Source organism: Prosopis cineraria, unplaced genomic scaffold (assembly GCF_029017545.1).
Source record: "Prosopis cineraria cultivar Desert tree isolate PC_DT_omini unplaced genomic scaffold, ASM2901754v1 PC12, whole genome shotgun sequence".
NCBI lineage: Eukaryota > Viridiplantae > Streptophyta > Magnoliopsida > Fabales > Fabaceae > Prosopis > Prosopis cineraria.
The window spans coordinates 37827584-37849921 of NW_026555343.1; the positions used below are offsets into that span (position 1 = coordinate 37827584).

The 22338-nt window shown below is 33.0% G+C and overlaps 2 protein-coding genes and 1 long non-coding RNA gene across 4 annotated transcripts; all 3 read left to right on the forward strand.

The window, feature by feature from the left end:
• The first annotated feature begins 2724 nt into the window (after positions 1 to 2724).
• On the forward strand, positions 2725 to 8459 carry LOC129289692 (homeobox-leucine zipper protein ATHB-15-like). 2 transcript variants are annotated; one of them, XM_054926503.1, is made up of 15 exons: positions 2725 to 3749; positions 4066 to 4225; positions 4454 to 4554; positions 4654 to 4744; positions 5004 to 5099; positions 5277 to 5390; positions 5469 to 5552; positions 5743 to 5898; positions 5984 to 6058; positions 6229 to 6335; positions 6417 to 6609; positions 6874 to 7059; positions 7153 to 7233; positions 8140 to 8274; positions 8374 to 8459. In XM_054926503.1, the coding sequence occupies exons 1-15, from the start codon at positions 3544 to 3546 to the stop codon at positions 8416 to 8418; spliced, it is 1830 nt and encodes a 609-aa protein (XP_054782478.1). In that variant the 5' UTR covers positions 2725 to 3543; the 3' UTR covers positions 8419 to 8459. The 2 variants fall into 2 exon arrangements, with proteins under 2 accessions (XP_054782478.1, XP_054782479.1); XM_054926504.1 differs by lacking the exon at positions 5004 to 5099.
• Positions 8460 to 8932: 473 nt separating this feature from the next.
• Positions 8933 to 9483, forward strand: LOC129289693 (uncharacterized). The gene is made up of 2 exons (XR_008588188.1): positions 8933 to 9081; positions 9167 to 9483. It is a non-coding gene; the product is annotated as an uncharacterized LOC129289693 (long non-coding RNA).
• An 11085-nt stretch (positions 9484 to 20568) lies between these two features.
• On the forward strand, positions 20569 to 21679 carry LOC129289616 (uncharacterized). The gene has a single exon (XM_054926409.1). The coding sequence runs from the start codon at positions 20607 to 20609 to the stop codon at positions 21129 to 21131; it is 525 nt and encodes a 174-aa protein (XP_054782384.1). The 5' UTR covers positions 20569 to 20606; the 3' UTR covers positions 21132 to 21679.
• The last annotated feature ends 659 nt before the right edge of the window (positions 21680 to 22338 follow it).

Here is a 22338-nt window from a genome sequence, read left to right on the forward strand (position 1 = left end):
TTTAATATTAAAATTTTTATATTTTTATATATTGACTATCCAGATGTATTATGTACATTTCAGATTTAAATTTTTGACTTGTAATTTTTTTAAAAAAATATTTTTTAAAAGTTATAATTAAAATATTATATATTTATTTTTTAATATTGTTTCATCAAAATAAAAAATAAAAATTAAATTTGGACCTTGCAAATAAACATTTGATATCAAATATAAACTGTCTAAAATACATGTAGATAGTCAATTTAAAAAATTATAATATTAAATTAGATCATTTAAATTAAATTAATACTATTCAGATCAATGGTTAACCTATTTATAAAAATAATAATTTTTTATTTTAATAAATATAAATATAAATTTAAATTGGGCCATTCATATTAATTTGAATGGCTCAAATTTATTTGTATGGATGAGCACCAAAGACGGACCCGAAAACAATTACACCTGAATCAACACCGAACATCAACCAATACCAAGAGTCCAATCAACACTATTCCGTAGAGGTAAGAAAATAGGCGGACTCAGCTTATAAAGTCCTTACTCTCAAAGGCTCAAACATTTGAGGTTTTTTTTTATAAAATGATCAATTTTAAAATTTAACCTTCATTTGAAGCATTCAAGGTTGGGTTCATAAATTCATTTTATTTTTTAAAAAAATTAAAAAATTAATAAAATAACTAATATACAAATAAATATATAGAATTTTAATCAAATTTTAAAATAAAAATAAAAATTTTCAATTCAAATCAACCTTATCAAATTCGATAATATAAAAAAACTTATGTATCATAGAATATAACATTAATCATAATTGAAAAATAGACCTTATAAAATAATCGTGTTTAAGAAATAAATAAAAAATCTGTCAATATGTGTTAAAATAAATGGTAAATGAACCAACATCAATTATTTTGACAATACAATACTGAAAAAATCATAATCTTTTGGGAATAGGGTGTGTGAAGGGTCGTGAGCCCAAACTCTTTTTTTCAAGGCTTAATTGGGCTTAGAAGCTTGATTTTTCAAAAAAATTTTTTTTAAACCCAAATATTATTTAACTAAAGCCTTAAGTTAGGCCCTCCAGGCCTGACATTATTCTTGACTCTAATTCGCCTTCAATCATAGCCTTCTTTGAATTATTATTTAGTTGTTATTAATACATATTTCCTCTATTTAAAAGTATAAAATATTTTTTGAGAGATTAAATATTAAAAAAAATAAAATATTTTTAGTCTTTTAAAATGTAATCATTATTTTCTTTTAAAATTGCTCCAACTAAATAAATTACTTTATATTTTTTTGAATGAAATATTTTATTAAATAAGAATGATTATAAAAGATAAAGTTAGTTTAAAAATAAATAATTATTTTATTAAAATAAAATTTAATTAAAATGCTTGATATTTTTAAACAGAGTAAATATAAATAATAAAAAAATTTAAGGTACTGTTTAAGAATTTGTTGTAATTTTACTTTTAATTATTAATCTACTTTGTGATAGATGAAAAATAATTTTATACAATAAGTTAATAAATATAAGAGAAAAAATTATTATTTTTTCATATACAAGTTTCTTATATTTTAAATAAGAAATGTTTATATTTTATATCGGTCGGGGTGAAATGGCAGTGGTGAATATCTTGACGATTGAATGGCGGAATACGATTTGGAGTAAAATGGTTAATGGGGGAGATACGGAGGTCACATCAGAATTCAGATCATGTGGCATCAAATCAAAGGTCGTGTCAAAGAGAAGAAGAGAGAGAGAGAGAAGGAGAGAAGCAAAAGGCACTGCACACAAACACAGTAGAGAAGTAGGAAGCAAGTCTTGTCACAGGATACGAACGACCTTCAGAATACTTCATGTACATGTGTGCGTCTCAGATCCCATAATCATCGCCTACTCCTCTTTTTCTGATACGCCACCCTCCCTTTTATTTATTATTTTTTAAAAAATGAGCGTCTCTTGCAGTATTGCCATGTCTTCAAACCCAGACGCATGCAATCAACCTCATCATGCTGTCTTTCCCCTCCTTTTCCCAAACTACCCTTCCTCCCTCCTATTATTCTCCTTTTCATTTTTTCTCTACATATTAAATTTATGATTCCATCCCTCCATCATCATTGACTACAACTATTCATCTCCCTTCTACTTGCTTAACATTGATTTGACCATTTTGAAATCTTGCTGCTCCAAATATATACTTCCACTGTCTCTTCCGTCCAGTGTTCCTCTTATGTTTATTTCTCACAAAATATTACCACTCTCCATATCAACTAACCTAACTTTAAGAAATCATTATTAGACACTCCCGAGTTTTGAATATTACAATTTTGAATCAAATGTATTCATATGTTTATGTTAACGTTTATATTTTTTTTGTGTTTCAATAAAATTTAACTATTGAAGATAGGTATAATTTTTAAAAGGTTTCAATTTAAACTAATATAATATTATTATACATTTTTAAAGTTATTAATTTGTATGGATAAAAATATTTACTGATTAAGTATTTCTAAATAATAAAATTGTGATAAACATTACACGAGTATATACTTGTTAATTGCAACATTGAATTGAATTTCATGCAGTGTCGGAAGAGTGATGAAGGCAGGGCGGGAAAAAGGGTATAATGGTCCGTAAGATTTTTTGGTCCGTTTGGTTCCCAACAGTGGAGCTAAACAAAGACCTGTGAGCCGAAAGTGACGAACCAATGAAACCAACACAGCAAATCCCAGAACACTAAAACAACACATGGAAGAAAAACCATAAAGCGAAACCCACCTCCCTCCTACTCTCTTCACTTTCTCTTCCATCTAGGGTTCCCTCTTTATCTTTCCTAGTTTAATTTATTAGTTTATAGTTTAACTCAATGGTTGGTTGGTGAAAAAAGCATGTCCACATGCCCGAGAGAGATCCCTCGTTAGCTTCAACAGAATCTCCCTTTGATCGTTCCTCTATTTTCTTTTGTACTTCTCTGTCAATGGCGCTTGCTCTGTGAAAGCTGGGAAAAGAAAAATATGATTCAGAAATCAGGCGGGAATCCAATAGATTATTAGCTGGACTGGGAATCTTGATGACCATGAAGATCGGCGGAGCTGTGTTGTTTTGGCTGGTTTTCACTTCGTGAGCAAGAAACTACCTTCTTGTTTTTCGGGGGTCTCGGTTTTGAGATATGACGTTTTGGATTGGCTGAATCGAATCTAGTGCTATATTTATGTATTTGGTAATTATGGGAAATATTTTCGTGTTGGGAATGTTTTTGGGTATCAGATCGTTGGTCTCCTGATCTCTGATCTCGAGAGGTTTATGTTTCCTCGTGTTCGCAGCTGTTTCTTAGTGGGGAAACAAGGATAACTGCGTACCAGTTCAGGCAGCCTCTCTCTCCACAAACTTTTGTGAATGCATACTTGGTCATAGAGGTCTTCTGTGGCAGGTTAAGCTGTAGCTGAACTACCGAAAGTACTCGAAGTATTGGTGGAACTGCTTGAGCTTGTTCTCGCATTCGTTGGGGAGTTTGAATTTGTTGGTAACTGGTTATGGCAATGTCCTGCAAGGATGGTAAAATAGGACTGGACAACGGTAAGTATGTCCGTTATACACCTGAGCAGGTTGAAGCCCTTGAGAGGCTTTATCACGAATGCCCCAAACCTACTTCCATTCGTCGCCAGCAGCTTATCCGCGAGTGCCCAATTCTCTCAAACATTGAGCCGAAGCAAATTAAAGTTTGGTTCCAGAACAGAAGGTATTCTTTATAATATCATGTTCTATTTTGTTTATGTTCGAGTGAGAGTAATATAGTAGAGCTTTTTCTTTTTTATACCACAATTTTCCTGTATCTGGTCAATGCCATTTTTCTTAACTTATATGAACTATACATTTTGGTGATCTGGAGCTGGTGCGGTTTGCTTGCTCTCTGTTTCGACTACAGTGTCTAGTCAACTCATTTAATTATAAAATTTAATGGTCATTCCTTTTTTTTTTGTTTTTTAAATGACGTTACCTTGACTTTTGTAGTTGTTCTTGGCATGATGCCGATTGCATTATTTTTGATATTTCAGATGTAGGGAGAAGCAGAGAAAAGAGGCTTTACGCCTTCAAGCAGTTAATAGGAAGCTGACGGCCTTGAACAAGCTCTTGATGGAGGAGAATGATAGGTTACAGAAGCAGGTGTCTCAATTGGTGTACGAAAATGGCTATTTTCGTCAAAACCCACAAAATGTAAGAATTTTGCCTGATGGGCTATTAGTTTGTTAGAGTGATACAATTTTGTAATTAGGATTTGTTAATTAATATTATTTATATTAGTAAACCACTATAAAAAAGCTTTGCATCCGCCGGAGAGCTTTTATTTGGTAATTTATCAGTCATGGGCTCAACTGTTCTATTATACCTTTCTATGGTGCTGATGGTTTAAATAATTGAATTAAAAAGGCTCTTTGTTTTCAGACAACACTTGCAACTAAGGACACAAGCTGTGAATCTGCGGTGACGAGTGGTCAACAGAGTTTGACAGCACAGCATCCCCCTAGGGATGCGAGTCCTGCAGGGTTAGTTGAATAAGATAATGTCCCCATCTGTATTTGTGGTCCTTCATCACCTAATTGTGTGTCTGTGACTTGCGAAATCATCCTTTATTTTTTCTTCAGACTTTTGTCCATAGCAGAAGAAACTTTAGCAGAGTTTCTTTCAAAGGCTACTGGAACTGCTGTTGAGTGGGTCCAGATGCCTGGAATGAAGGTAATTCTTACCTCTTTTCATTAAGTGACAAAGTAGTTATTCTATTGTTCTATTATTCAATTCTTTAGGAATGAGCCATGCACAGATTGGTTAAAGAGCATGAGCATTATCATTAATAGAATAACTCGGATTTGCTTTGAGTCAGCTTAATTCACGGTTTAAGCTTCATTGCGTTCTTAAGTAGCATGAAAGGTCCCCCCTTATTGGTTGAAAATTATGAAATTTATGTTTTCTTCTTGATACTTGCTGATTTGGACAGCCTGGTCCGGATTCCATTGGAATCGTTGCTATTTCTCATGGTTGCATTGGTGTGGCAGCGCGAGCCTGTGGTCTAGTGGGCCTTGAGCCCACAAGGGTAAGTGCTTCAGATATGATATTTTTTTGCTGGTTGTCTTGCTTGAGCTAATAAATTTAAGAGATAATTACTTTAAGGTGCCATTTAATATAATTAATTACTCCCAAGTCCATTGACAACTGAGTGGGACTTTTATGTAATTTTCCCTAAATTTAATGGTGACTACAATCTAAACAGGTTGTGGAAATACTCAAAGACCGGCCTTCATGGTTTCGTGATTGCCGAGCTGTTGATGTTCTCAATGTGCTGCCCACAGCTAATGGTGGAACCATAGAGCTGCTTTATATGCAGGTAGTATTCAAATTAATTTTTTATGAATTATGTCTATCTGTGACCACTTATTGAATGCTTGGTTTTCTGGTGACTTAGCTCTATGCGCCAACAACACTGGCGCCTGCTCGTGACTTTTGGTTGTTGCGCTACACATCTGTTTTAGAAGATGGCAGCCTTGTGGTTAGTGTCTCTAGATAACTTATTTTTTAAAAAACAATTAAAGATTTCGTTGCTTAGATTCGACTTTGACTTAACTGTACTTGATAACTGGCCTTTCTTGTTTGCCACTGCCTTTACCTTATAAATTTTCATTTGACTCCTGCACAAATGTTTTTCTAAGATCATTTCTCTGTTGTCGGCCTTGCTTCAGGTCTGTGAGAGGTCTCTTAAAAATACTCAAAATGGTCCAAGCATGCCACCTGTGCAGCATTTTGTGAGAGCAGAGATGCTTCCTAGTGGGTACTTGATAAGACCTTGTGAAGGTGGTGGTTCTATCATACACATTGTTGACCACATGGATTTGGAGGTACATTAATCTTAGTAATTTTTTCACTTTTGTTATCCATTATTGTTTAACAAGAAGGATTTCAGAATGTTTGTGTCAATGTTAGCCATGGAGTGTGCCTGAAGTACTGCGTCCATTGTATGAATCATCAACAGTGATGGCTCAGAAGACAACCATGACGGTATGGTTATCGTATCTCTTTAATAATGGCAGAATTTCACATGCTTATGCTGCTTAGTTCTTCAGTTCAAATTGCTAGAGATGAGAAAATATTTACCATCAGAGTAATAGTTGTATTGCCTATAAGGATGGGCAAGGTTCTAACGTCAAATCCTTTTCCTTTTCATTCAGGCCCTACGCCAGCTTAGACAGATATCTCAAGAGGTCTCTCAGTCTAATGTCAATGGGTGGGGCAGACGCCCTGCAGCTTTAAGAGCACTCAGCCAGCGATTGAGCAGGTTATTATATTCTTCTTGTTAGTCAAGATTATTGTGCATTTATTTATATATAATTGGGATCTCAAGCATATTTAACTGTAGGGGTTTCAATGAGGCTCTAAATGGGTTTACTGATGAAGGATGGTCAATGATTGGCAATGATGGTGTAGATGATGTTATGGTTCTGGTGAATACATCTCCTGACAAATTAATGGGTTTAAATCTCTCCTTTGCAAATGGATTTCCATCTGTCAGCAATGCAGTCTTATGTGCCAAAGCATCAATGCTGTTGCAGGTCAGGATGCTTTAAATTTTCCTCCAAGCTAGAGAAAAAAAATATGGATAGACAAGATATCTCTTTTTTCTTCTTGTAATTAATTTTCGGACATGGACGTATCTACTCTATTTATGCGAACCCGTGCCTATAAATATTTTTGTGATTGCATGAGCTGTTGAGCACACATTAACTCTTTGAACCAGCCTTATTTAGCATCTAGTCCTGTGTTCACCTAACTTTGCTCTTATATTTGTCTATTGCATGTGCTGTTTCTTTGTTCAGAATGTGCCTCCTGCCATTCTCCTCAGGTTTTTGAGGGAGCATAGATCTGAATGGGCAGACAACAACATGGATGCTTACTCAGCTGCTGCCATTAAAGTTGGTCCTTGTAGCTTACCAGGATCTCGTGTTGGAAACTATGGAGGTCAAGTTATACTTCCCCTTGCCCACACTATTGAGCATGAAGAGGTGATATATTGGTGCCTGTTTTGCAAGACAACCATTGCGAGTTTTACAATTTGATAATGCTGGATGCACTAACTTGGTTATTGTTCTTGCTAGCTTCTGGAAGTCATTAAACTGGATGGAATAGCTCATTCTTCTGAGGACATGATAATGGCAAGAGAGCTGTTTCTTTTGCAAGTAAGCTTGTTTCCTTATGCGTCATGCTTTCATTCTTCAAAGAATCTGTGCCAATGGTAGTGGAATCTATGCGGATAAACAAGCCTATTAGTTGTACCTCATGTACTGTATACTTAATTACTGGAATTGTGTAGTTAGACTTTGAGTTCATCTTGCCATTTACGTGGATTGAATTATTTTCAAGTCATTCTGCAATAGGCTGCAACCAAAACATAATATGCTATATACTGATAACTGAGCTCAATATACGGATTGCAAAGTCAGAGAAAACTTGGATTATAGATCTGAATTCCAAGTATTGCGATGACTTGTGTTTGTCTTGACTTGCATTTAACTTTTGTGTCTATACTCAGTCCTGAACTACGTCTACAGTAAATCCTGAACTTAATTTTGATCTCGTGTTAACTTTGGTGAGTCACACTGTTCATGACTTATGAATGGTACAGCTTCTTATAGATTTTATATTGATATATTGATGAGCTGTTGTTTTTTTTTTTGTTTTTTTTAAATCTTGACGAGTATAACTAGTGTAGTTTTGGATACCAAATATGACTATAGATCTTCGTCTAACTGTAGTCTCAACCTCTATAATACACTACTGTTTTGTTATCGTTGACATTTCCTTCTAGTAGGAGGTGAAACTGTGACCATATCATCAATACTCGTGTTTTCACCATGTTAATTGTATAATTCTCTATTTTCTTTCCTTGAAGAAGAAACAAATCTATAGTAAATATCTCAACAATTTTGATCAAGCAGATGACTTGCTAGTTGCTAGTATGGTTCTGTTAGTTATTGAACTTGTATTAGAACGAGATAGCTTTCATTTTATCACCATCATTAAGTTTTCATTGATGATGTTCCTCTGCGGCTAACTTGAATTTTATTTTGCTACTACTTTGGCAGCTCTGTGGTGGGATGGATGAGAATTCTTTTGGCACCTGTGCTGAGCTTATATTTGCTCCAATTGATGCATCGTTTGCTGATGATGCCCCACTTTTACCTTCAGGATTTCGCATTATTCCTCTTGATCCTGGGAAGGTTTGCTTCAATCGCTGTAGAAAGAAGACATTTTTCTCTTCTTTACCTTACCCTTTGATTCTTTTAATCATTTTCAATGTCAATGAATTATTTTTGCAGGAAGCCTCTAGCCCAAATCGAACCTTGACCTTGCATCTTCGCTGATATTGGCCCTGCTGGAAATAGGGCGTCTATTGATTATGCTGCTGGTATGTGGTAGCATTTCAAAGACGGCTGTTGCTTTACTGTTTCTTTTCTACATTTTAGGTGCTTCTTGGAGTGGATCTGTTAAAATCTAATAATGAGGGAAATGAATCGATACTCAAGGCCTTGTGGCATCACTCAGATGCTCTATTGTGCTGCACTTTAAGGTATTCTTGATATCTAATTCAAAATAACAGTAAATGCGTTTCATTAGTGCTAAAAAAAGGGGAAAGAGCTGGGCTTTAATCCCCTATATATGTTGCCAAAGGCTGCGATAATGTTCAAATTGTTCTGCCTTCTGTTAAATCCCTAGGTTTTCTTCTTTCTTTTACTTAAGTTACAGAATAAGTTTCTGCTTGACCCTGTGGAAGGAGACCGACCTTTCATTGTTAAAAGACAATATTGATTCTTGTGGTTCTCTGTTAAATATTGCCTGGTTCTTATGTTCTGAATCCGTTGAACCCATTTTATGCAGGCAATGCCAGTGTTCACTTTTGCCAACCAGGCAGGCTTGACATGCTGGAGACTACCTTAGTTGCACTGCAAGACTTGACTTTGGAGAGAATATTTGATGATCACGGGAGAAAGATCCTCTGTTCCGAGTTTCCCCAGATTATCCAACAGGTCTGCTTATATATTTTTTGAAATAATAATCAAAGGTCTTGCCTCTATGGCTTTCTATTGATGTCTTCTCATTCTTCCATTTTAGGGCTTTGCTTGCCTTCAAGGTGGTATCTGTCTCTCAAGCATGGGGCGTCCGGTCTCACATGAGAGAGTTGTGGCCTGGAAGGTGCTCAATGAAGAAGAGAATGCTCATTGCATCGCTTTATGTTCGTGAACTGGTCTTTTGTTTGATGGTTTATGTCCCAAGAATGTAGTAATTAATATGCTGTAGTTGAAGCAGTGCACCCTAAGACATGCATCTTGTTTTGTCGTTTGATGCGCCATGCATCTACTGGATTTGATGTGAAGACTTGGATTGCAAACTGAACTGTGTTACACTAATATTTGCTTGTTTGTTTATTTTCATTTCCTTGTTAACCTAGTGGGCTTTGCATTGTGCTCTATCTTGGAACCTGATTATTATCTTGTTCAGACTAATTTAAAAACTGATTTTGTTATTATTAACAACTATCTCATGGGCTCTTAGGGACGTTTTAGCACATATTTTTTAGCGTTTTAGGATTCAAACTCAAGATTTTAGGATAAGTTAATTTTAACTTTTTTTTTTGTAGATAATGATTTAAAACCCCCTTGATTGGTTGAATTAGCACCTCTCAATTTAACTCATGTTGTCATCTAATTATTTGTTTAAGGATGGCTTTTTGAGGATGCTTGTGAACCTTTAAAATTTTATGTTATTTGAACACATTTTCTTAAATTTAATATATTTTGACACATTTGTAACATATTTGGAGTGCTCAAGTAGGAAATTGTGTGATTTTTGGAAATGGAAATCATGGCTCTAATTGATATTTTAAAGTTAATTTTATTGATGTTTTTGGTTTAAGGTTTGGTTTGGATGTATTTTTGGACCCTTAAATGAGGCTTTTGGAAGGTTAATAAGATAAGAAATTAAGTGGAAAGATGATTAGTCATGCAAATTGGGGAAGCACAAACAACGAAAGATGTGATAAGTATTTAAGTATTGACAACAAAATGAAATGTTTTATTTAGTAGATAAATTTAGGATTTTGAAATATGTAGACCTATTCTCAACCTTGGTTGACATTTTGAACTTTGTGGGTGTATTTGAAAATTTTGGGTGTGGTGGAACATTGATTTTGGTGGAAAATTGAATTTGATTTAAATATGGTAGAAATTTTAACGTCATGTCTTGATTTTTCTTCTTTATTTTTCTTCATTTCTAGAGTTCAATGTTTGTATTAATATATTTATATTTTTCATGGGTTTTAATGAACATTTCTAGCTAAACCTTTGATTCTAAGAATATTTTGAATCATTTGTATAAATTAACTACTCATTTTCCCTTTATATCAATGATGTGATTATGTTGATTTCACTTTATACTAATACTAACTTCTAGTTGATTGGCCTTCAATTAGATTGTTGGGTTCACCTGATTGATACTTGAGAGAGTTGAATGTAAAACTTGAGTTAAATTGGTGTGAGAATTGTGAAGTTTTAAAGTTGAATGGATGGTTTTATTAATTGAGAGATTAAGGGATCAATTAAACTAAATACATATAGATAATTGAGAGAGTACTTATGAGTAATTTAGTATATTGGACTAGCATAATTTTTCATTAAGAGCAAAATAATATTGGGATTTGATTGAATATTCTTAAAGTATAAGGGAATAAATAATTCTAGGCTTAATTGTAACATCTTAGAAAAATTAACTCCTAATTAGTTGAGTTAAATGAGATTAATTAGATAAATTAATGTGGTGTGTAGTTATAAAGAGCTAATGAATGTATTGGGTTGTGGTTTCAGGTTTTAGGATTGAGTTTGGAGTGAAATTAAATATTCAAACTTTGAAATGGGGAAAAAAAAATAAGAAAAGGCTTTTGTACCATATGTCGTGTTGCATGAGTGATTAGAATGTGAAGTGGACTCCTCTATAGCATACGCCACATGAACAATTTTTGTGGTAGTAAGCCATTCTGCAATTAGAAAAAACAATGAAAGAGAAAGGAGAAAATAAAGAGGAACTTAAGAGCTTTGCCAGGGCACCTTGGGTCATCATTGAGGAGGTATTTGAAGCTATTAAATAGTAGAAGTAAGCTTCTTAAGCCTAAATCCTCCTTCCTCTTCCATTTTACTTGAGCTTGAAAGTTAGGGTTTGTTAGAGGAGTGGATTTTTGAACTTATGTGACTATGAATTCAAACTTATTGACTTAAATAGAGTTAAAAAGAGTGATTTAAGTTATTCAAAGCTAGCATTTATGGCTTTATGAGTTTTGGTAGTTATGAGGTAATAAATGCTTAAAAATCCATAATAAATGTAGTAGTTAGTATTGTGTGATGTCTTTAATGATTAGTTAGGAGTTTAATGGGATTAATGTGAAATTAATGTGAGTTAAAGAAAGCCAATAAACCTTATGGGTATCCTTGCATATGAGGAAAATGTTTTTTTTTTTAGAGTTTTTGGAAGTGTTAAGTTTAATATTGAAAATTATCTTAATGAGGATTTGATGATTGTTGATGTAATAAATGTAGATTAATCACAATTTGGCATTTTTCAATATTGGAATAGCTTTAGAAGTATACATTTGAAGAGTAAACTTTTGATTTCTCAAATGTTTGAGGTAATTGAGAGAAATTTTTTATATACTTTTATATGTTAATTAGTTACATTGTATAGTTCTATAAACTATTTTGTAATTTGTGAAATCATTTAATGCAATTGTGGCTTATGTTATGGTAAATGATTGTGGTACAATTAGTTATTTGTTGCAATGATAAATTGGCAAATTGTGTAATGACATGCATATATACACATATATACATGTATATGCCATAAATGACAAGAGAGATGTTAAGTTGAGAGGTTATATGATGATGCGAAAATGTGAAGTACTGTGATAACTTGTGATTCAGAGTTTAATGATTCTTTGTGATTTGAAAATATGATGATCGCACATGGTGTTGCAAATTGATATGAGTACAATGATGACATTAAGCATGCGTACATAGTGTTTGCATGCTTAAAATATTGCATTTGTGCATTACATAATCATATGAGGAGGGAGTTCACTTAGGAAGAGGAATAAGAAGATAAAGTCTAGGTGGTATGGCTACCATTTAGAGCTCAATGGCTTGCCTGTATATGTATATTTATTTGCCACTTGTTTGATAAGGAACAATCTCATTATGAGGAGGGAGTCCGCTTAGGAAGAGAAATAATGAGATAAAATTCAGGTGGTATGGCTGCCATTTAAAGCTCGATGGCTTGCTTGTATATTTATATTTATTTCCCCACTTGTTCAACAAGAAAGCTAGTTTAGGAAGAATGACATCTCACAATGTGAGATTTGGGGGGGGAGACTATGACCCACAAGTGAGTGACTTGGTCAGGTAGTTTCTCATGTATGAAAGACTAGGGTAGTCTCATCACATGGACGATCCCACTTTATAATAGCCTACTGTTTCATTTGGAGGAATAAGGAGGATACAAAAGAAGTGTGGTCATACATATTTATTATTAAAGACACATGATTGTCTGTATTATGTTCCTTGTATTGAAATCATGTGATATTATATGATTAATGTTATGTTTGTGAAAATGGAATTACGAAATGTGAAAATGAACTATTAAGATGATAAAGTATGAATTTGGGCAATTTACAATGTATTATACTAAAATCATGTTTAGTGAATCGATGTGTTGACCAGAATAAGTGTATATTCCACCACTTGTTTGTTAATTAATTGGCATACGTTATTAGCATAAGTTAAATGTATCTTAGTCACTGAGTGATTATACTTACCACTCTCTCTTTCTTCAATTACAGGAGCTAGCTTTTCAGGGTAGGATCAAAGGAAACATCCTTAGGCATAGGATATTCATCATAATAGATTTGTATGCCTAAATTATTTTAAAGTGTATAACTAATTATGAGATTATCAACTAGGAGACATCATTGTTATACTTACTTGCATTATGTGATTTTGAGTAAAGTTGTGTATTTTGGGCCATAAGTCATATATGTATTAAATTGTGAAAAACTAGAAATATTGAAATACTAGTACAAATAAAAAAGGGAGAAAGTATGTGATTGATGTTGAATGATATGATGATTTATGAATGTGAGGCTACCCCTTCTATTTTTGTTATTAAGGGGTTAAGCATTAAAAATGTGATAGATGTGATGTTGTGTTGCACAAGTGTCCTTGAATCTATTGAGTATGATCTACGGTCAAGTTTAGTCTTTTGGCACTTTAAGTGGAAATGAGACAGTCAAATTGTGTTTTAATTAAAAATTGTGTGAATTGAGAAATGGTGTCTAACTTTGATTGAGAAATAACTTGAGTGTGAAACTAGTGCCATTATCTAAAGCTGGAATAAAATTTTTTATAAACACCTAGATCACCTTAATTAGATATTAAATGAAGAAATGGGGTGTTTTGAAAATTTGCTTGGGATGTTGTCATAATGTACAATGTAACTGTGGTACATGGCACAAAAAGAAACATGCCACAATGCATGAATGACATTTGTGGCACATCTCTATTTTCCTGTTTTCCTATTGTTTCGTTATTTTTAACTATAATGCAAATACTTTGATTTTTTTTAGAATCCCATGCTTTCGCATACTTTTTCTACTTTAATTCTTGATTTATAAAAATTTATTGGAATAATTTGAAAGTTTAAAAGCTTAAGATTTTATTTATGTAATTTTACAAATTTGGTAATCATTTTGGGTGGTTCCCATGATTACCTTGGTTTTTAGGGTGAATTGTGGAATAGTAAGTGTGAACACGTATTTTGTTTGGGGTATTTTTTTTAATTTAATAATAAATATAAATTCAACTAAAAAATATAAAATACAAAATGAAATTTAATCCTTTTTTAGATTATATTTTCAAAAAAAATTAAAAAATTTTTAAATTAATAGGTTTAATTCTTTTTTTAACTTAGATAATCTTTTATGGGTTGGGATTTTATTTCTTCATTAAAAAATAACCAAAAAATAAAAAATAAAAAAAATATAATAATCTAACAAAAAAATCTTGCTTAAATTTAAGAAAAAAATCTCTCCTAAATTATTCTCGCCATTCAAAACACTGAGAATTAACTTTTAAAAGTTAACTCTTTTAAAATAATTTTAAAATTAGGTTAACAAAAAAAATATAGTATGATAATAAAAAAATAAGTAAAAATAAGCCCAAAAATAAGGTCAGGGCAAGCAGAGAAAGAAAATAGCAGGAGCACGCACGCACACAGCCGGTTGTGAGAGGCGCCGGAAAAGAGAAGCGAAGCCCAGACCCGTGCGAGGAAGAAGAGCAGAGCAGAGCCTACCAGACATGCGAGCAAAAAAATGAAGTGCAGAGCAGATTTTCGGCCACACGCAAGGTAATTTGTTTTCTTTTTCTTTCTTTCTTTGGTCTGGAATATAAGAGAGAGCATGGGAGAGACCGAGAGAGGAGGGTGGATTCTAGGCAAGGAGACTTTCTTTTTCTAGAGGGAGGAAGAATAGAGGAGACGGAGATCAGAGGGAGAGATTTCTAAGAAAAATAGAGGAAGCGAGAAAAAAAATTGAGAGTCGAAGAAGGCTGAATCTGGGCAAGGAAAGGCTTTGAGCGAGAGAGATTAAGTGGTCTGAGAGAAGAAGAGAGACCAGAATGCGAAGCCAAGGAAGCTAGAATGAGAGAGCTGAAAAAAAGAGAAGAGACGAGAGCATCCAGAGACAGAGAAAAATTTGGGTTGGATGCAGGGAAAGAATCGAAGAATAGAGGGAGAAGAACTGATTGAAGACACTCGTATCTCCTTACCGTAATAGGTTCGGAGATCAATTATTTTATGCTTACTCTGCCTTCTGATCTCATTTCATGTTCCACTCATGGAAGTTTGATTAGCTTTAGGAATGTAGTAATTTGGACTATGATTTCTTTGTGTTTGCTCTGCCTTCTGATCACATTTCATGTTATACTCATAGAAGTCTGATTAGCTTTAAGAGTGCAATAATTTAGATTATGAGCATACTTTCGAATTCTGTATCATCTGCAGGAATTTTATGAGGGTGTATTGTTTTATATGTCTGGATTAAAAAGGTTGTAAACATTTTCTCTGATATTTATCAAGATCTCTTGCTGTAGTTTGATTTCCTCAAAGAATAGTGTGGGGTTCATACTTTTCTATGGTTGATGGACTGTGTACGTATATGGGTGTATAGAAGATACCAATTGAAAAAAGAAGAAGAAATATAGGAGATTAGACACCCGATGTGTGTTGGTGAGATTATCGGCGCTTAGCATGGACTTTGGCGTTCCAAGCGTCTAATTTGTTTGTTTAATTGTTTGGATATCTGGGATTTCATCATGGAAGGTTTCTCAAGAGACTTGATCATATAGCTGTATGATTTGGTCGGCTTAGATCTCTTGAGTGCTTATGAATTATGATGAGTTTAGATGGCTAAGCACCTCTTTGATCTTCTTAACTTTTATAATAGGTAATTAGCATGATGGTTGATTGTTTTTCTCCATATAGTTCAAGCGAGGTTCTATTTGTTGTCCAAATTAGCTTAATTTAACTTTCAGCAGCAAATTTCCATTTTGTATGTATCCTAAGTTGTGAGCGATTTCTTGTTATTTCATTGACCAAGCTACTTCTTGTTATTTTGCTGAAGGGATGTATTGATTATTTTTGCAAAAATTAAAGGCTTTGCTTGTGAGAACAGCACTGCGATTACTACCTGATTTACATGTTTGGGCTTTTCCATTTTTAATGAAATAACATTGCTGCTTCATATTATCCATGTTACTTCCTCTCTGAATATTAGCCAAGTATTAGGCAAAATCTGATTTTTTTAGAATATATTCCCAGGTCAAAAGAATAGTGAACTGTCAAAATAATTTATTTCTCTATTCTTTTCATTGTCTTCATCGCATGAATCGTTTAGCCAACCATAATATTATGCACCAATGCAAATACAAATATTTAGATTATCTATTTGTCGTGTGAGATTTTAAGAACCTCCGTAGGCATTAGAATGATTTCATATCGTGTAAATCAATAAGATTTCGTAGGTATGATGATCAATCTTATAATAAATATTTAAGTCTCATGTGAAATTTTAAGAATCTTCGTAGAGACTCAAGTTAATCACATTATCGTGTAGGATAATATATCCCCGCAGATATCGTGATTCTTAATTTGTATATATTACATAAATGAATTTTTGTAAATAAAATAATAAATGTTTTTTATGATTTTAATTAATTAAATTAATAAATTTGAATTATAATCACTTTGACAAATTAGATCTTTTGGTCATGTGAGGTTTTTGAAACTCTGTAAACCTTTAAGATAATCGTACTACCGTGTGAGTCAATAAGACTTCGCAGGTATAACGGTTAAGATTTCTATATTTAAAAATATCCGTTGTATACTTACGCATTAAAATATATTCAAAGTGAATATTGTTTAATCCTTTTATTGTGTGAGACCTTGTATCTCTGTAGATATTTAGGATAATCTCGTATCGTGTAAATCCATAAGGTTTCACAGATATGAGAATAAAACTTATATGTTAATATGGGTTCAAAGGGCCCATCATTAAATTTAACTCTCTTTTTATAACTCAGATTAATAATTTATTTAAGTCTCATGTGAGATTTCAAAAATCTTTGTAAGGACTTAAATTAATCACATTATCGTGTGGGATAATGAGTCCTCGCAGATATAGTGGTTCTCAATATATATGATGATGTTCGTAAATAATCATATAATAAACAATTCAAAAAATTAATTAACCAAATTAATGTATTTAAATGGTAATCACATTTATCAATGATATCTTTTAGTCATGTAAAATTTTTGAATCTCTGTAGACTTATAAAATAATTGTATTATCGTATGAGTCAATAAGACTTTACAGATATAACGATTAAGTTTATTAATATATATATAAATTATATATTAAATTAATCAAATTAAGGATGTATTTAAATGAATCTAATTCCTTTATTCTTTATCGCGTGAGATTTTAGAATCTCCTCAGATATTTAGGATAATCATATTATTGTATATGCCAATAAGGCTTGGCAGGTATGATGATTAAGAGTCTTTAAAACGTATACACACACACACACAAAATATATTATCAACACTTAAAAATGTACATAAGAATATAAATAAATAAATAATTAAATTGCCAAATTCTTTTATTGTGTGAGATTTCAGAATTTCCGCAGATATTTAGAGCAATTGCATTACCGTATGAACCAATAAGGTTCTGCAGGTCTTGCGATTAGAATTCCCAATCATAAAACATAAAGAAAAATATTTTTAAACCTTTTTCTTTCTTTATTCCAAAAATTCAAAAATGGAGAAAATAATTAAAATTAAATTACCTCTTGCAATTTAAACACTCATATCAAAATTTCAAAAATTGTTTTATTGCAAAATAATGAATTTTTCTAATTAATTTCACTTCAAAAAATATTTTCACCAACAAACTTTTATGCTCGAATTACGTGGACTTTGATCCCCATCATAGGGTACGTAGGCCTCAGAGTCAGATTTTGAGTCAAGTCCGTCCTCCCTTATAAATAAATAAACATTTCTCACATAATTCTTTTTATTTTTATCAAACACATGAATACAAAAGGGATAATTAAAATAATTATAAAACCATATTAAAAGAGCACAACAAATTCAGGTAACCGTTCTGACGAACGGGTGTTTGGGGGTGCCTAACACCTTTCCCATACTCAACCGACTCCCGAACCTATTCTCTGATTTCACAGACCACCCTTATCCTTCCTTTTAAATGGTTTCCCGAGATTTCCCTCAAAATCTTGGTGATGACTTCTCGTTCGATCCGATTCCCGCCACGAAGGCCGGGATCTCTGCTCGTGCTTTGTCCGCGTCGTATTTTTCAGGATGCGACAGTAAGGTTACATTAGTTATTTTAAAAAAGTCTTGAATCAATTTGTTTTCCATGTTTTCATTCTTTTGTACATTTAATTGGATTTGTAATGTCTTTTGTTTGATCATATTTTTAATATAAATTTTTGTGAGAACAATACCCTTGCACTTGCGGAGTGCAACAATAACCGTCCAAGTTTTCAAAGGCTAATTTGTGTATTTAATAATTGAAACTAAACTTTTATTGGGTCTACTAAATACTGATCAATAATTAAATAATTTGATATAAAATTATTAGCAAAGGAATTTAAAATTGAACTAATTAGTAGCAATAGTTAAAGAAAACCTGTGATGGAATTTAAATTATTAGCGACGGAATTTAAAATTGAGACTAATTATTAGCAACATTTAAAGTGAAACTTGCGACAGAATTTAAATTATAAGCGATGAATTAATTAGTGATGAAATTTAAAATTTCATCGCTAACGAATTAGTAACAGCCAGTGCTTTTACCAATAAATTTATTCTGTCATTAATTCTATTGCTAGCCCATTTAGTGATGAAATTTTTTATCACAAATCTATTGTTTTTTTGTGGTGTTTTGTCTCATGACTCATGATGCTAAAGAACTTGGGAGATGTTAAGAAATGACGGTGAAATCATGAGAACGTTATGCATAGACTAAAATGAAGGAAGGTGGTAAGAGTTATTTTCAGACTTGTTCGTAACAAAAAGTTTTTTGCTAAACTTAAAGGACAATTTTATAAGATCAATGATATATGATAGTAAATGTTTTTTTTCCCCCAACAAGATAAAATTACTATTAAAAGGAACAGAACAAGTCCCAATACAACAAAAAAAAAAGGCGAAAACATAGCAAAAACAAAATCAATCAGTTTCGCAACTAAATTCCAAGAGGAACTGGGTCTAACAAGGACACAATTCCTGTAGTGCAGCCTCGGCGACCCAATCATCCACCACATTCGAACTCAAAAGGAGAAGACACCTTCGATCAGCAGGAACTGATTTAGAGTTCAAACATCAGTTGTTCATAATCTTTGAATCAGATTCAAAACAGACACACTCAAAACTCCCGAACTAAAAATTCAGCCTCTTATTTAGAGAAAGATTTACATTTATCACGGGAACCATCAATAATCCAACCATTACAATCCTTGACAACAAAGGCAGCAGAAGCGAATTTCATATTTAGTTCATTTACATATAAAAATGCCATCGCATACTTTTTAGTACACCTGTTTTTTTTTTTTTTTTAAGGTGTAGAAAGTAGATGTAAAAAGTTTTTTTTTTTTGGTAGTATAACAATCAGAATTCGTTGCCATTAGGAGCAACTGATTTAGGAAAAGCAGAAGCAGCCTGATTCCTATATGATAGTGAATGTGGATTGCTAAAAGAATAACGGGAACATAAAATTGGGATAGTAAAAATAATGTGTTGAGATGAATGTATGGTTATACAAGGTGAGATAAAATTCATAATAATCAAAGAGATCGATTTGGCGTAACAATTATTAAGAATTTTTTTTTGTAAAAAGTTGTTTAAGATGATCTGGTTACGTGTAAAAGAATATGCCTGAGGAGATGTCAATTAAAAAGGGTGACTTGATATTAATAAATTAAATATTTATCTACGAACAAGTCACAACAAGAACAGTAAATGAGGGCTTACAAATATAAACTCTTGGTTCTAGAATATTCCTCACCATACATGGATTTGTGAATTTCTTAGCCGTGCATGGTTCACACCCAGAAATAGTGATTAATGATCCATGTCCACTATTACACGAACCCCACAACTATGAGATTGGGACTGGTCCTTCTTTTTGCTCCCATTCCAACTAACTCAGTTCATTCATGGTTGCTCATTCACCCGCTCGTGATCTTAAAGTTTATGTTATAATTTGTGGACGAAACCCCTACATTAACATATAGTCCTTATCTCTTAATTACCTTTACCACACCAACCATGCACTTGTATATGTATATGTGTACACACACCACACATATGGTTTCCCGTGTGGCTTCATGCATGTGAATACCTTGTCAACTTGCAGTGCTGCTCGATCGGCTTGTGTAATAAAGGGAGCAAAACCTTTTTCTTATAGCAATGCCTCCGTCGGATATACATCCCAAACCCAAATTTTCAATATTTTATTTGAGTTATATATTAGTAAAACAAGATTGAACCTTAGACACTCTCCCTTACTTGAATAAATAAGCTCCTACTTCAATTCAATTTGTTGAGCTAGCCTTAGACATAGTAGCAACTGTCATATAAAATTGCTGGATTATACGCAGCACAACTTGAACTTGGAAGTTAATAAGCAACTCCTGCAACTTACAAATTTAATGTTCAACCAAAAGCTAAAGTTAATAAAAAGCTAAACACATGTCAGTACTTCCTCATAAATGGCTTCTCAAAATATCTATCAAGTTCACGACTCTAGAAAACTGACACCTGAGCTTCCATCATCCACACAAACTCCTATAAATATACAACCATATCACCAATCACGATTCAGACTATAACTTGTCGTCCATTTATCCTCAAGATCATCAAAAATCGAGTCTTTATGTTGGTTATGGCACCCCACAACATGCCCAAGTCCAACAACCACCACCTTCAAAGAACAGTGTCAGACATATCCTTCGAGATCTCGAAAGAAGAAATCCTTGATCTCAAGGCACTGCCACCAATATCTGAGGTTGAAGATGCCAAGTGCGAGTGCTGTGGGATGAGCGAGGAGTGCACGACGGAGTACATAGAGCGCGTGAAGGACAAGTACTTGGGGAAGTGGGTGTGCGGGCTGTGTGCGGAGGCAGTGAAGGAAGAATTGGAGAAGAATGGAGGAAGGAAAGAGGAAGCCCTAAACGCGCACATGAGCGCGTGCGTCAAGTTCAACAAGTATGGTAGGGCTTTTCCTGTTCTGGTTCAAGCTCAAGCCATGAAAGAGATGTTGAAGAAAAGCAAGCTCGATGGAAGAAGAGCCAGGTCTTTTAACCCAAGAGACACTCATAATAACAATAACCACAACGATAAGAAAGGAGGCATTGCAAGGAGTTCAAGTTGCATCCCTCAGCTTTCTCTTGACAGATGATACTTCTTCTTCTTCTTCTTCATTTCCTCTGATTGTTCTGCTTAAATTCTTAGATACCATATATATGTATGCAGTTCATGTACATGCTTGCATCACTTAGTTCTGATCATTGCATGTATGTACGTGCTTGCATTATATATATGATATCAGAAAAGTAGGGCAAATGTGTTTTATATAAAAATTCTGGTACTGGAACTACCCTAAGGTGACAAAGCAGTTTTTCTTTGAAATGTATGCATATATACACAAAGTATATATGTATATATAATCTCATTCGTTGAGTCTCGAACTGCTTATTAAGACCTGTATTTTTTTGGGAAAGCAGGATTATTTGTCATGGGAAGTAGGCTGAGTTATATACCTTTTTGAGGTTTTTTAGAGGTCTCTTCCTAAGTTTTTCTTTTCCCCTCTTTTTTGGGAGAAAAAAGGAGAAATTCTTTCTCGTTTATTCTTGTTGTGTCTGTTCTGTGTATTAGTTCGTTTTCGTTGTTAGAGTTATATATTGTTTATTCCCTTTCCTTCACTATTACTAAGAGGGATTTCATATATGTTTTGGTCAAATATAGCTTTTGTAATTTATTTCTTGATGTACCAATAATTATATATGATGAAATGGATACATTAAGGTTGCTTTTGATATTTGTATATATGTCCTTAAGAAGCAGACATGTAATTGACTACGTATTGAAACGGCGTCCAAGGGCTAATTTATATAATATATTATTATACATATTGTTTTGACAAAACTATTATAATTAAATATGCAGGCTTATGATATAATTTTTTTTTTTTAAAAAAGTGGGCTTCTAAAGAATCCACGACCAAGAGACTATATTGCGTGAGAGTATATACTTTTCTTTTCAACAATCACATGCAAATTCCACACAATACATCTAAATAATTATCATTTTTTCTTATTCAATTATCAATGGACATTGTAGTATTTAAATGTGTTACGTGGGATCTTAAAATAATTATCTATATTTATATTTGGTGAAGTTAGAGTGTAATTTTTTATTTATGAAAAGTAATTGTCATTGTTTAACAGTTGTCTTTCTAATTTTTATGATTAATATATTGGAATCCATTGCATATATAAGCAATATATAGAGTTGATTAGTTCCCCCCCACCCTGGTCACATAGTTGATCAATCAATTTTTTAAAAAATACATCATGAGATGACTTGCTTTAATTTGGTTTAATATA

Excerpts from the sequence above, each read along its gene's own strand:
- LOC129289692 (XM_054926503.1), top strand. The coding sequence starts at position 3,544 with ATGGCAATGTCCTGCAAGGATGGTAAAATAGGACTGGACAACGGTAAG. Across the intron at positions 3,750-4,065 it reads GTTTGGTTCCAGAACAGAAG|ATGTAGGGAGAAGCAGAGAA; the intron begins GTATTCTTTATA and ends TTGATATTTCAG. Across the intron at positions 4,226-4,453 it reads TTCGTCAAAACCCACAAAAT|ACAACACTTGCAACTAAGGA; the intron begins GTAAGAATTTTG and ends CTTTGTTTTCAG.
- LOC129289616 (XM_054926409.1), top strand. The coding sequence starts at position 20,607 with ATGTTGGTTATGGCACCCCACAACATGCCCAAGTCCAACAACCACCAC.